The following is a 13,819-nucleotide window of genomic DNA, read 5'->3' on the forward strand; positions in this document are numbered from 1 at the left end:
CTGTGTGAGGAGGAGGGGTCTTGCAGCAGCCAGGGGCTGTGCATGCCCCAAAATGCTGTGCCCAGGCCACCCCCAAGAGCAGGAGTAGCTGAACAAGAACTGGAGCAGCCAGTGCTGCATCTGAGGGTTCAGCAGAGCTTCCAAGAGCACCACAGGCTTGGGAGAGGCTCTGCAGCTCTGCGCCTGGCAGAGTCACTGAAACACCTCTGCAAGCACGGATGGCAGCACGGGGCTCCAAGGAGATGTCCTGGCACAGCACTGCGAGACCTCCAGCTCCCACAGCCAGGGGAGGTGGGAGGACAGCCCTGACCCCTGCACAAGGTGCTGGTGATGATGATGATGGTGATGATGATGATGTTTTCCCAGCCCATGGCTGATGCTGTGTAACCTCCCCTGTAGCCATGGACTGAGGAAACCTCAGCCCTTGCTCTTTGCTGGCACAGGGCTAAAAACCAGCTGCCAGGAAATCCCTTCCCCTGGCAGGGCCTGCCCAGCCCTCCAGGGTTTGTTTGCCAGCTGTGGGTGAGGGATGCCCACAGCAGGGACACAGGCAAGTCCCAGTGAGGATGGGACAGCAGGCAGGGGCCAGGCCTGGTGCAGCACAACCACAAAGAGCTTTTTTAGTGAATCATTGAGCTTTTCCCTTTTCCCCACGGTTCCCTCCATGCCCTGGCAGCTACGAACCCCTGCCCATTCACCTGCCTGCCTGGCTGAGCCCCAGAGGGGCCAACGCTGTTTGTATAAATTACAGAGGGAGAAGAAACCCCCAAAAACCCCAGGGGAAACTCTGCCACTTGTCTTGTAACAGTCCAGTTTTCCCCCTGCATGGACGAGCATCCCCCTGTCTCTAAAACCAAGTGATTCCAGGCTCTGGGAGGAAGCAGAGCTCTGCAGCCCAGCACAGCTTTTTAACACGTTGCAAAATATATGGGGTATTTTTTTTCAGAGAGTGTCATGGAGGCCAGATGCTTTCATTAAAAAAAAAAGGAAAAAGTCAAAAAAAAGAAAAAAAACAACCCTGAGCTCTGACCATGTATTTCCCTGTCTGGTGTGAAGGTAACAAAATGTGAAGAGTAGCCAATTTTTATTTTTTGGAAACAAATCTTTCCAAAAAAGCTTAAACCTTTGACCCGCCTGGGTCCACACTGACAAAATGGAGAAAATGAATGAAAAGGAACTGGAGAGAGGTGGTTACAGGAAACTCTGCTCTAAAACACACAGTCTGTATTTTTTTTTTATGTCAAGGCCCCTGTCTCTTATTTTTTCCCTTTTTATTAATGAAGTGGAAGGAGTGAAAGCTCTGAGGAAGGCTTGGCTGGCGCAGCCACAGCTGCCTGCCCTGACAGCCGGATTTCTGCCACAGCTTCACATCCAGGACGCTCAGCTCCTCCCGGGCCGGGTCTGGAGCCCAGCTCAGTGGTGTCTCAGTGCTGAGGTGGGACCAGCACCTCCCAGGGGACACAGGACATGCAGAGGGGCAGAAATGGGCCAGGATGAATTTTTGGAAGCGCCTAAGATGGATTTCAAGACTCCCTTCCCATGAAGGAGGTTTCAGTCCTTCCTGATTTGGGGCTCTGTGCCCCCCCAGTCCAAAGCTGGCTCTGGGGCTTGGTGCTGCCCCTCAGATGCCCTCTCCTGGGACACAGCTCGGCTTTGTGCTGAGCTGCTCCCCCCTGGCTGATGTTCCCACTGAACCCAGGCCTGTCCCCATGGAAAAACATCCCTGGAAAAGCATCCCTGGCAAAACCAGCTGATGGAAGGTGACAGGGGATGGTGGCTCCTCCTGGGGATGCTGCTCCCCTTGCTGTGGTCCCCTGGGAGCAGGAGAACAACATCAAAGGAGCTGCAGCTTCCACTGCTCCAGCTGGGGCTGCTGACCCTGGTTTCAGTGAGGATGGGCTCTGGCCCAGACTGGTGACACTGGTTTCAGTGAGGACGGGCTCTCTTCCACACTGGTGACACTGGTTTCAGTGAGGACGGGCTCTGGCCCACACTGGTGACCCTGGTCCAGCAGAGGGGATCCAGCCCAGCTCCTGCCCCCCCTGTGCCCTGTGCCTGCTCCTCCCTGGCCTTTGCAAGCTCTGGGCAGCGAGCCCTGGGGGCATTCTGGGGCTCCTGCACCCCCGGCACTCCCAGAGACGCAGAGATTTTTCTCCAGGTTCACTCCCCTGCAGCCTGCTCTGCCCCCCAGGAGCTCTCAGGCTTGGGGAGCAGGGGGACACTGGGGGACAGTGGGGGACAGCTGGGTCCTGGTGAGGGCAGGGGCTCCCCAGGAACCACATCCCACCTGACACTGACACTCCTGAACCGCAGTTCCCACCTGGGTGGTGCCTCCCAGCCCTCACCACCTTTGGTGCTTTGCCAGAAGAAGGTGACAGGGTGGTCCCCGGGCTGGGCGAGGGGAGGGAGGGTCCCTGGTCCCCTCCTGCATCCCCAGAGCTCAGGGATGCTCCTGGCTCCTCGAGGCCTGGCTGGGAGCCTCCAGCCACAAGAAAGCCCCAAAGGCTGGAAGCTGGAGATGAAAGGCCAGGGCTGGAGGGTTTGATGTTAATAAAAACAAAACCCAGCCCAAAGCCTCAAAACAACGTCTGAGGGCAGCTGCTGAAGGCTGAAAGCAAAGCAGTGCTTGCAGCATTCAGAGATCCTGAGTCAGAGCCCCAAACTCCTGAGGCTGCCATGAAAACAGGGAGGCTGGGGAAAACCTAATTATTTAATGACTTTTTAAATGTACATTTGGGGTTTGTGATAAACCTCCTGAGTTCAAGGCTCCCCCTGCTAAGGCTGACTCAGGGCTGGGCTGCAGGGCCAAATCTGTGCTCCTGTGCTGGAATCCTGGAACATCCCACCACGCCATGCACAGACCTTTGTGGGAGCTGGCAGTTTGGGACCATGGCTGTGCTGGCCCTGAAAGGTCCCAGGGAGTGGCAGTGGGAACAGAGCAGTCGGAGGGGATTTCATATGGCCAGGTGGGAGGGCGTGCTGGGGACAGCGGTGGCAGCCCCAGATGTGCCAGTCCAAGGCACGTTCTCCAAAGGCTTGGCTCCCCTCTCACTGCACAAGTGGAGTGTAGTCCATGTGGATTTTATTCCAACCAGCAGCCAAAGGTGACCCCGACACCATCTGGGTTTGGGAATGTAAAGGGCTGGCTCCTCGCTGGAGCAAAGTGTTAAAATGTGATTTTCCCCCCCCACCTTTTTTTCAGTTTTTAATTTATTTGGCGGCGGCTTTGCCTCGCTCTGGTTGCCAATTTCCTACTGGTTTAATATTGGAGATTTATGATCCCTAATCCCTGGGTGTGCCCTGGTGCTGGGGGACCCTCGCTGCCCCGGCCCTGTCCCTCAGCACGTGGCTGCAGCAGGGACTGCTCAGCTCCAGGAATGGGAATTTTCACCTTCCAAGCACTGCAAGGGGCTCTGAGTGCCGGCCTTGGTGCTTCCTCCTGCCCTGGGTTTTTTGGGGATTTGGGTTGTTCTCCCCCTCCCTCCCTCCCTCTTTTCAAGCTGCCTTTTGAAAACACGTTTTGCTTTTTTCCAGCAGCCCCTGCCAAGCTCCTCTCGACAAAGGGGGTGACTAAGAGAAGGCTCCACTGAAGGAAGGATTTTTTTACTTTTTTTTCCAAGAAAGGGCAAAGCGAGCAGATGATCTCACCTTTGGGATGAGGATTCTGTTCCTCAGCCCCATTCCCTGCCCAGAGCTGGGATGGGGATGCAGGGCCAGCAGGGGACCACAGTGCTGGTACAAACCCTTCCAGCATCATCCGTGCAGGACCAGCCCTGCCGCAGCACAGGCAGCTCAGCAGCAGGGGCTACGTGGAGATTTAAAAGCTCCAGGATTCCCTCACCACAGTCACACCCCACAGAGAGCAGGAACATCCCCAAAATCGGGCAGAAGATGGGGCACCCGAGGGAGTACAGGGTGTTCACATCTCACCTGGACCAGCATCACCCGCTCTCATCAGATAACCCCTCTCCTCCTGGGGGTCTCCACCCTCGGTGGGTTCAGCCAGAATCCCTTCTGCTCCCCCTTGTCATTTAAGTGCCCCCACCGCAGCAAACCCCTCCTCGCTCCCTGCTCTTCTGGGAGCTGAGCGGCCCTGCGCTCCCCCACGCAGCCAAAAGACCCCAGAAAAAGCTTTTCTGCCTCTGCTCCTGCCTCCCCCTCCCCGAATCTCCCGGCCTGCCCTCCCCGCCTCCTGTCGCACTCCAAATATTTGCACCCAAACCCATCCCGCGGGAGAAAAAGCCCAAATTAAAATAAAAAGGAAAAAAACCCCACCACAAACCCGACAAAAACAAACAGACACGATAAATAAATAAGGGAAAATACCGCCTTTGAAAGGCTGAATGAAGCGGGGAGCTAAAAAGCCCCATTGAGGAGCGGGCGGATGATAGCTCCCGATTGAGCCCAAGGAGAAGGAACTCTGCTCAAGCTAATTAGGGCCTTTTAGGACATTCAGCCCGGCGATGCCAGCAGAACGGTGAGGAAAAGAGCCTCCTAATTGGCTTCCTGCTGGGGTGTCAGTCCCAAAGTCTTTATTATCCCTCCCTGCACCTTTTCAACCCTTTCTTCCCTCCCCGGCCCTGGGGAAAGCCTGGGCTGCCCCGGCATCGCTCACCCCGCTGCCTCTCCACCACGGTTTGTCCCCAAAAAAGCAAATTGCCGGGGGCTGGCTGGGGCCCTGGGGCTGTGGGGGACCCTTCCGTGGCCAGCAGGGTCGGGTGGGAGCACCCCAGTCCCCGCAGCTGGGCAGCCCCAGCACACGGCTCTGGCTGGCTCGTGAAGCTGCAGGAGTGATGCTGAGCCAGAGAAGAGGAGGGAAAAGCTCATCTCAGCTCCCCTAATCCCTGCTCCTCGTCCCCATCCATTGGGATCTCCTGCCTGAGACACCTCTTAGCCACCCACACCTCCCCGGGGTCTGCTGCAGCCCACAGGGCAGCCCCAAACAGAGCCAGGTGTGAGTGTCACCCAAAATTCCAACAGAACCGAGTGTGTCACCCAAAACTCCTACAGGTCCGGGTGTGTGTCAACCAAAATTCCAACAGAACCGAGTGTGTCACCCAAAACTCCTACAGGTCCGGGTGTGTGTCAACCAAAATTCCAACAGAACCGAGTGTGTCACCCAAAACTCCTACAGGTCCGGGTGTGTGTCAACCAAAATTCCAACAGAACCGAGTGTGTCACCCAAAACTCCTACAGGTCCGGGGATGTGAGTGTCACTCAATGAAAAAAACTAGGTGTGAGTGTCGCTCAAACCTCCAACAGAACAGGGTGTGGGTGTCACGCAAACCTCCATCACCCAAACCTCCATCACCCAAACCTCCCACAGAAGCGGGTGTGAGCTGTCCCAGGGCTGCAGCACCCTCTGAAGTCTCCTGGGAATTATGGGGGATTGGACGCAGGTGACAGGGAACTGCTTGCTGCTCATCCCCACAAGAAAAAAATATTTCAAATATTTTAAAATATTCAAAAGCCGCGGCATGTAACAGCACAGCGAGAGGGGACATGGTGTCACCATAACCCCGAAGCCGCTGGGAAACACTTGGAAAACAGGAGTGTCCTGCAGACGCTGGGACAGCCCCAAAGCAGGGGCGGGGGCTGCTCACCCCAGTGCCACAGCTGCCTGTGCCCGCCTGGCAGAGCCATTGGCACAGCTCTGCCCAAGGCAGCCCGGCTGTGCCCGGGTGGCCCTGGCCGCAGGGGACACTCACCGTAGTCCTTCTTACAGTACTTCTTCATGTTGATCTTCAGCTTCCCCTTGGAGGCTTTGCAGTACGAGTCACAATCTGCGGAGAGAGGGGGAGGGCACGACAACATTAACAAAACAAATTAGCGTTCCGATGAAGGCAGGCTGGGGGAAGGGCCGGCCCCGAGCCGTGGATAGGCAGCGTGCCTGTGACATCCATCTGGCAGCCCCGGCCGGCCATTGAGGAGCCCTTCCTTTCTAAAGAAAGCTGCTCACAAAGGGGCCCGGCCTCCCCCGCCTCCCCGGCCCGGCTTCCCCGTCTTCCTGGGAGACCCCGGGGCCTCCCTTATTGTGCCACCCAGAGCTTTTGAGAGGCACACAAATTGCCTGTTCCCGGTGCGAGGGAGCCGGCCCGGAGCCCACAGAGGCCCCATTGTCACCCGGAGCCCGGGCCGGTGTCAGCCTGTGGCATTCAGCGCCGGGAGGTGCGGGCCGGGGTCAGCCCGCCACAATGCGGGTCACTGAGGAAATTAGCAGCCCATGAAGCATTAGCAAAGCCTTTTGGTGTCCACTCTGCTGAAGTGTGCAAATAAAATACCCCAGCAGGAACGTTTCATTTCTAACGGGCCCCCGCTTCTGGGACACTGCTGGGACACTCGCGGGCGGCCGGCGGGAGCCTGGCACGGCCCCCTGGCACTGCCACGGCTGCTGGCCACGGGCCACGGGCCACTGGCACGGCCCTGGAGGCTGCAGGGACACCCAGCCCTGCCCGGGAGCGGCAGCAGGTGGGCAGTGCCCGCTGGGCACGAGCCCACCATGGCTCCTGGTGGCAGAGGGGCTGGGCCATGCCAGCTGCCAGGAGCGGGCTGGGGTCTGCCCGTGCACACCCACGGCCCCTCAGCTCCCACAGAGCGCCCTGAGCCAGGGAGAAAGGACGGGGCTGCAGCAGGAGGCCTTGGCACAGCCACAGCCCTTGGAGGCCTCCGTCTCTCCCAGCACTGTCCATCCCCAGCCTCTGCTGAGGGCCCAGCCGGGCCCCAGGGGCTGTGGGGAAGGTGCCATGCTGCTGGTTGTTTCCCCACAGAAACATCCCTGGCCCAGCTGAGCTCCCCATCCCTGCACCTCTGCCACGGTAATTCTGTTCTGCCTGAGACCCGCTGGGAACGCACCCGGGGCTGTTTGGCAGCCCGGGGGCTGTGGGTGGTGGGACAGCACCCATGCCCACAGCACCCACAGGTGCTCAGGACACCCGTCCGGGCAGGGCTGACGCTGCTTTGCTGCACACAGCCCTGCCCTGGCGTTGTCCTCGCTCCCCAGCCCAGGGCTGTGCCACAGCCCCGCCTGGTTTGAACTGGGCCTGGCAGAGGCAGCTGCTGTAAATCACTGGCAACCCCCAGATGCCAGAGCTGCTTGCCTGGGTGGGGGATCTGCTCGGGTTCATTTCCTTTGCCTCCCTCGTGGAGGGCTCCTGGGTGACGTGGGGATCCTCGGGGGCCTCTTTGGGCGGGCAGATGGGGTTTCTGTGAGCCAGAACTGAGCTCTGCGGGTGGTGGTGCTGCGAGGCCACCCTGCCCTCGGGACAGCGCACGGAGGGGACGCTGCGGGGAGTGCCAGCCCTGCCAGAGCAGAGCCTGCTCTCCCCAGTGACTCTGCAGCAGTCCGGGCTCTGGGGAGCTGTGCTGAGCTGCTCCTCGCTGGGGAAGGGACGGGCGTGCAGCAGTCGGGGCTCTGGGGAGCTGTGCTGAGCTGCTGCTCCTCGCTGGGGAAGGGACGGGCGGAGAAGGTGGATGTGCAGCTCAGTGACAGAGGGTGCACAGCAGGCACGGGGATGTGACCCTTGCAAAACGTGTCCCCAAAGGTTTATGTGACAAACCTCAGGCGTTCCGGTGGCCGGGGCCGGGAGGGATCGGGCGGCGCTGGAGCCGCCGGCCCGCACAGGAGCAGGTGGCGGGCGGCTGCTTCGTGTCGCTCGCAGCTCGGTACAACGTGTCAGCACAGCCTTCAGCAGCTTTGCAGCTCAGCCCATCCCCTTGATAGAGCTAATTCTCTGGCTGGGCAGAGACTTTTCACAGCTAAACACCTTCTTTGTTTTGCTTAATTTCTTTTTTCTTTCTTTTTTCTTTCTTTTTTTTTTTTTTTTTTTTTTTAAGTTGAATTTTTTTTCTGTTTAAACATCTTTGTCTGGGGCTGCTGTGAGGAGGCTGGGAGCTGCGGGGTGCTGAGTGCTCATGCCGTGATTTGTTCAGGGATCTGCCCGGAGTGCTGCAGCAGCCGGGGCTGGGCAGGACGGAGGTGCTGGCAGCAGGGCTGGGTGCTGAGTGTTGCTGCAGGGAAGACCCTGCAGCAGGCGCCTCTTGCTGCACTCTCAGCTCCAAGATCAGCTTTGAGCCGCTGCGAAAGCCACATGTCGGGAACGGAAATTAAAGGCCCCTTGATTCTGACATGATAGAGCGATTAAAGCCACATTTCTTGGCCTGGGTACCTAACTGGAAATGCAGATATAAGGCTTAGATCCCCAAGGGGATTCAGATTTCTAATCCCAATTTATGCAGCTAAATTCCTATTGATTTCCCCCAGGTAGGGCCCTAAATGCCTTTGTGGGCTGTGATCCAAAGTGGAGGTGTTGTGGCTTAGGAGGGAGCTCCGGCCCTGACAGCCTGACCCCAGCACTGTCAGGCCTCCCTCCATGGCACTGTCCTGCCCTCCCTGCCAGGCCCCTGTCCTGCCCTCCCTGCCATGGCACTGTCCTGCTCTCCCTGCCATGGCACTGTCGTGCCCTCTCTGCCATGGCACTGTCCTGCCCTCCCTGCCAGGGCACTGTCAGGCCTCCCTCCAGGCCCCTGTCCTGCCCTCTCTGCCATGGCACTGTCCTGCCCTCCCTCCATGGCACTGTCCTGCTCTCCCTGCCAGGGCACTGTCCTGGCCTCTCTGCCAGGCCCCTGTCCTGCCCTCCCTGCCAGGGCACTGTCCTGCCCTCCCTGCCAGGGCCCTGTCCTGCCCTCCCTCCAAATCTGAGCTAACTTCTCCATAGCCAGCCCTGGACCTGCCACTGCTGCATCCTGGCTCTCCTGCAGCCCTGCAGCGAGAGGCTCTGTCCCCTCCTGGGGGATGGGGGTTGCATTTCAGTGCTGTAGAGCCCCCACCAGTGCCCAAGGGGAGGAAGGTGCAGTTTTGCCTATTCTTTGAAGCTGGACCTGAGCGATTCCTTCCTTCAGCAGGAGTTGGGGAATGCCAGCTCTCAGCTGTGTCTGTCCTGGACCCCCCTGCTCCCAACCACAGCCTGGGCTGGCTCCCCGAGCCCCTCCAACAACCACAGAACTCTCCAGGTGCCCCAAGAACTGCTGCAGTCCTGAGGGATGTGCAGGACAGCGTTACAGCTGCTCCATGGCTCTGCAGAGCTTCCTGCTGCCCCATCCCCACAGGACTGAGAGCTCCTCCAGCCTGTCCAGACTCTGCAAAGAAATTTCCAGCCCCTTCTACAGGCAGCACATCCTCAGCCTGAGGCTGGGGCCTGGAGGAAAAGCTCATGGAGCAAAAGGGGGGTGCAAAAGGGGGGTGCCTTGGGGAGGGCAGGGGCAGCAAAGTTGTGTGTCTGCTCTGGGGCTGAGTGTGGGCTCAGAATGTTCCCCTGGGCAGGAAAACCTTTCTGTGAGCTACCCAGAGCAGCCAAAGGCAGCTGGGAGCCACATTCCCAAGGGACAGGGGATGAAATGCAATCCAGCCTGGGGCAGGAGAGGGTGGCCCTGCAGCAGTCGTGGCAGGGATGCCTTTGGCCCTCAGGCCTCTGGAGATTTCCCCAGGTGTCCATGAACTGCTGCTTTGCTTCCCACAGCACTGAGGCTGCCCCTTGCTTCCATCCCAAAGAATTATTTTACCACGTCCCCCATCAGTCCAGGGAATGACTGCTAGAGTCATTTGGAGAGCTCCAGCCCTGCTCTGCTGGCTGTGTCCTGAGCACACGTCCTGGGGAAGGAGGGGGTGCTCTGCAGGAGCCCTCTGCCTTCCCAGGGAGCAGGGATGGGCTCATCCCTGTGGGACAAGCACAGGGGCTGCAGCCTCTGGCTCACAGTGACTGACAGGGATCACTGCTGTAATTCAATTTGTGCAGGACTCCACTGGGAGTCTGCCTCGGAGCTGGCTGCTTTAATGTAAAGAAGCTTTAACAAATAGCAAAGCTAAGGCAGAGAATCCTTCCCAGGTTATTCACTCCAGCAGTGGCATCGCTTGTCCTGTGCTTTGCTGCATCCTTGTCTGGCCACGGAGTGGACAGGGGTCTGTTATCACTAACTGGCTCTGTTATCACTAACTGGCTCTGTTATCACTGCACTGGCTCTGTTATCACTAATTGGCTCTTCTCCTCTCACCTGGCTGTGACCCAGCTGTCCTGCACGATGCCCTTTGCAATTATCCTGTGCAAATGAGTGCCCGTCACCCCCGGGCAGCTGCAGGACAGCTGGTGTCCCCTGCAGGGTGGCCTTGGCTGCTCCTCCAGCATGGCCAGGGGCTGGAGCAGGGAGCCACGTCCCTTGCAGGCCTTGGACCTGGGTCTGCTGGGGCTGGGCTGCTCCAGCCGTGCCTGCTGTGTTACCCAGGGGATGTGCCCCAGCTCTGAAGCAGCCTCAGCCTGTGGGCAGGGATTGCAGGGCCCTGATCTGCCCCCAGAGGGTCTGTGCCAGCCTCGGTGCCCAGCAAGCCTCGGGCACTGGGTGGTGTTTAACCAGGTGACCTGGTCTGTCCTTGTCACCTCCCAGCTGGGAGCAGCAGTCCCCAGGAGCTGGCAGGGGTTTGTCCTGTCAGCTGAGGGGGGTCTGTGCCCAGTCTGCCAAGGCAGAGGCACCTGCTGGGCATCAGAGCACCTTCTGCTCTCCCTCAGAGCATCTCCCTGCCCTTGGCACCAGCACAGGACACCAAGGCCAGCCCTGCCCTGTGCCGGGCACAGCCCCAGGGCACCGAGCCGTGCCACTGCCCGGCGGGGCAGGGAAAGCAGGAGGAGTAATTTCCACTCTTATTCATTTGTTTCTTTTACTGCTTTGCAGACCCAAACCTTCCCTTGGGACTCCGCTGCTGCCTGGCAATGGATACACAAAACCTTTCCTGCGGGATGCCACCTCGGGAGCCCCTGGCAGGAGCATCCCGAGCCCTGCCTGCAGCGGCTCCTGACAGCCAGGAGTCCCAAAGCTGTCCCTGTGCCACTGGCCGCTCTCTGCCCGTGCTCCGGGACAGCTGCGGAGCTCCCGGGCGGGCAGCGCGGCCGGGGCCGGGCCGGGAGCGCAGATCCCGCGGATAACGGCCATTAACCTCTCCCTTGGAACAAGAAGGTGCAAATGAGCCCGCAGTAGCCTCCTTTCTTCTGGCTGAGCAAGATTGATTGAAAAACAAATTGGCGCAAATAAAGCATGTAATTAGATTAAAGCCTCTCGCCTGGAGCGGGTGGAAAGCGGCAGCGAGGGATTCCCGGGAGCCCGCAGCCCCTTCCCACCTTTGCAGCCCCTTCCCACCTCTGCAGCCCCTTCCACCTCTGCAGCCCCTTCCACCTCCGCAGCCCCTTCCCACCTTTGCAGCCCCTTCCCCCTTCGCAGGCCCCTTCCACCTCTGCAGCCCCTTCCACCTCCGCAGCCCCTTCCCACCTCTGCAGCCCCTTCCACCTCTGCATCCCCTCCCCCCTCCGCAGCCCCTTCCCACCTTTGCAGCCCCTTCCACCTCCGCAGCCCCTTCCCACCTCTGCAGCCCCTTCCCACCTCTGCAGCCCCTTCCCACCTCTGCAGCCCCTTCCCACCTTTGCAGCTCCTTCCCATCTCCGCAGCCCCTTCCCACCTCCGCAGCCCCCTCCACCTCCGCAGCCCCGGCGCGCCCTGGGGCCACCAGCCCCGGTGGCCCAGCAGGACCAGCACTCCAGGATGTGACTAGGCTGTCCCCCCACACAATGTCCTTGCAGGCCGCTCCAGTCCCGGTCCGGGCACGGCTGGGGTGCCTTCGGTCCCTCCCTGGCAGCTCTGGTCATGGTCTCGGGGGGAGCTCCCTCCCTGCCTCGGAGCTGCCTGGGCCGGTTTGGGGATGGGGATGAACGGCCCGAGGGGTTTGTGGTGGTTCAGGACAGTTGTGGCCTCAGCAGCACATCCCAATTTTCCCGGGGCTAAAGGGAGCAGGAGGTGGCTGCTGGTGGCACAGCGGGGACAGTCCGGCTGTGCCAGACACCCACTGGAAACGCTGCCCTGGACACGCCTGCGGTGGGAGCACTGCACTGGAAAACAAACAATTGGAACACACCTCCCTGGAAAGCTCCCCACCAACACGGGGTTCTACAGCTCCTCCACTCGGCTCTGCCCCCTCCTGAGCCCTCTCCCAGGGCTGGCTGCACATTTCCTATCCCTTCCCCCAGGATCTCTCTGGTGCTGAGCCCCAGGACACGTTGGGGACATGGGGGACAGATCCAGGGGTGCCCTGCCAAGAGCCACTGCCAACAGCACGAAACACATTCCTAGGAAAACATCTGTCCTCGAGAGCCCGGCACCCCATAAATCCCTGCCTGGCAGCAGCTCCCAGCCCAGGGGCAAAATCACAGTTTTCTGTTGGGGAGAGATGCAGGAACAGGGAGCTGGTGCTGGGGACAAGAGCTTCGTGTCCCCAGGGGGAATCAGCCCCTGGAAATGGCCCAGGACGGGGAGGGGGACCTTGTCAGTCCTGGCTCTGAAGCTCGAGGCTTGCCTGTGGTGGGATGTGGGGATAAAGGGGATTAAGGGACACGGGGATGAAAGAATAAGGGGGTGGAGGAATGGAGGAGTTTGGGGTGGAGGGATGGGGTGCAGGGATGTGGGGCTGGAGGGATGCAGGGATGTGGGTCTGAGGGATGCAGGGATGTGGGGCTGGAGGGATGCAGGGATGGAGGAGTGAATGGATGTGGGGCTGCAGGAAGCCTGGTACTGGGATGATGAGGGCACGGTGCTGTTGTGCATGAAGCTTATCTGCATTTCAGCAGTTTTGGGGGGTTTCGTTTTTTCCTGCAGACTTTCTGAGCTGTTTTGAAGTGACCAGGGGCTCCCTCACTGGAAGCCCCTCTCCCCCATTGTGCTCCCAGCCATTCACTGGGATCAGCATGAGAACCCTTTCAGAGGGAGCTGGATGCTGCTGATCAATCAATCAGTCAATCAATCACGCAGCCAATCCATCACCTCGCTTACAGCTGGGACAAGGCAGAGAAAGCCCGGGCAGGGCTGAATGAATTCCTCCTTTGGAGGGGTACAAAGCTGGAGACTCCCGGGCTGAGCCCAGATTTACCCCGGGGGAGTGAATTGAGGATTTCCCTGCGCCGCAGGGAGCTGGGCAGCGCTTTGTTCCCAGGCTCGGGATGCTCCCGGCTCTCCGCAGGGCTGACACCTCCCCACAGCCAAGGCTCGGGCTTTTCTCCCTGCCGGTGCTGAAACAGGAGCTCCAGCTCACCAGGGAGGGCAGTTTCCCCCGTTCCTGGTTCTTGGGGGAGGATTCAGGTTAGAATTTGGGTACCACAGCATGCAGCCAGCTCTGCCCCGGGTCTCCTCTGCCCTCTGGGACAGCTGAAATGCAGCCAGAGCTGCTCTGGGTCTGGGGAGGCCAGGGATGCCCAGAGCTGGCTTTTCCTTTTCCTGCATTTACATCCAGCCTCTCCCCACCAGCCAGGAACAAAAGGGCCCAAAACGACATTTGGAAGGGCCAGATCTGGTTTTGAAACTGCAGAGGTTGATTTCCAGGGGAAAACCGTGGGGAGCTGCATCAATCCCATCACCTGGTTCTATTTAAGGCCCCTGGCTGAAATCATCCACCTCAGATAATCATTCCCCAGAAAATCTGGATTTGATTCAGATAAGACAAGGACTGACTGGCAGGTTTGTAAACCTTCACCCCCCCCACACTGCTATTTTTGTTTGTCCTTTCACTGTGGTCTCTTCTGTCTGAGAGGGACCAAAAAAGCACCAGAAAAGCTCCTCTTGCCTGGCAGCAGGAATGAGGAGCAGCCCCTCCTCTTCCTCCAGTCTCCCAGCATGGGAGAGCATGGATGCATGTCATGTAAACAATCCACTTTTGGCCTGTTTTCCCAAACTGATTGGGACCCCTGAGAGCCAAGCAGAGCCAGGCAGGACCCCCCACACCAGAGATGTGTCC

At 59.3% G+C, this 13,819-nt stretch overlaps 2 protein-coding genes across 2 annotated transcripts in view; one reads left to right on the top strand and one right to left on the bottom strand.

Annotated features, from left to right (window-relative positions):
- Positions 1-11,047, top strand: part of STX8 (syntaxin 8) — a 94,375-nt gene extending 83,328 nt beyond the window's left edge. Inside the window, exon 8 of the mRNA XM_039703743.1 lies at positions 10,720-11,047. Within this exon, the coding sequence (XP_039559677.1) occupies positions 10,720-10,970 (251 nt within the window). The 3' untranslated portion in view covers positions 10,971-11,047. The remainder of the gene's footprint in view (positions 1-10,719) is intronic.
- Positions 1-13,819, bottom strand: part of NTN1 (netrin 1) — a 77,763-nt gene that overhangs the window by 3,800 nt on the left and 60,144 nt on the right. The window contains exon 5 of the mRNA XM_039703738.1: positions 5,709-5,789. Within this exon, the coding sequence (XP_039559672.1) occupies positions 5,709-5,789 (81 nt within the window). The remainder of the gene's footprint in view (positions 1-5,708; positions 5,790-13,819) is intronic.

The sequence above is a fragment of the Passer montanus genome, unplaced genomic scaffold (genome assembly GCF_014805655.1).
Source record: "Passer montanus isolate IOZ18808 unplaced genomic scaffold, ASM1480565v1 scaffold168, whole genome shotgun sequence".
Taxonomy (NCBI): Eukaryota; Metazoa; Chordata; class Aves; order Passeriformes; family Passeridae; genus Passer; species Passer montanus.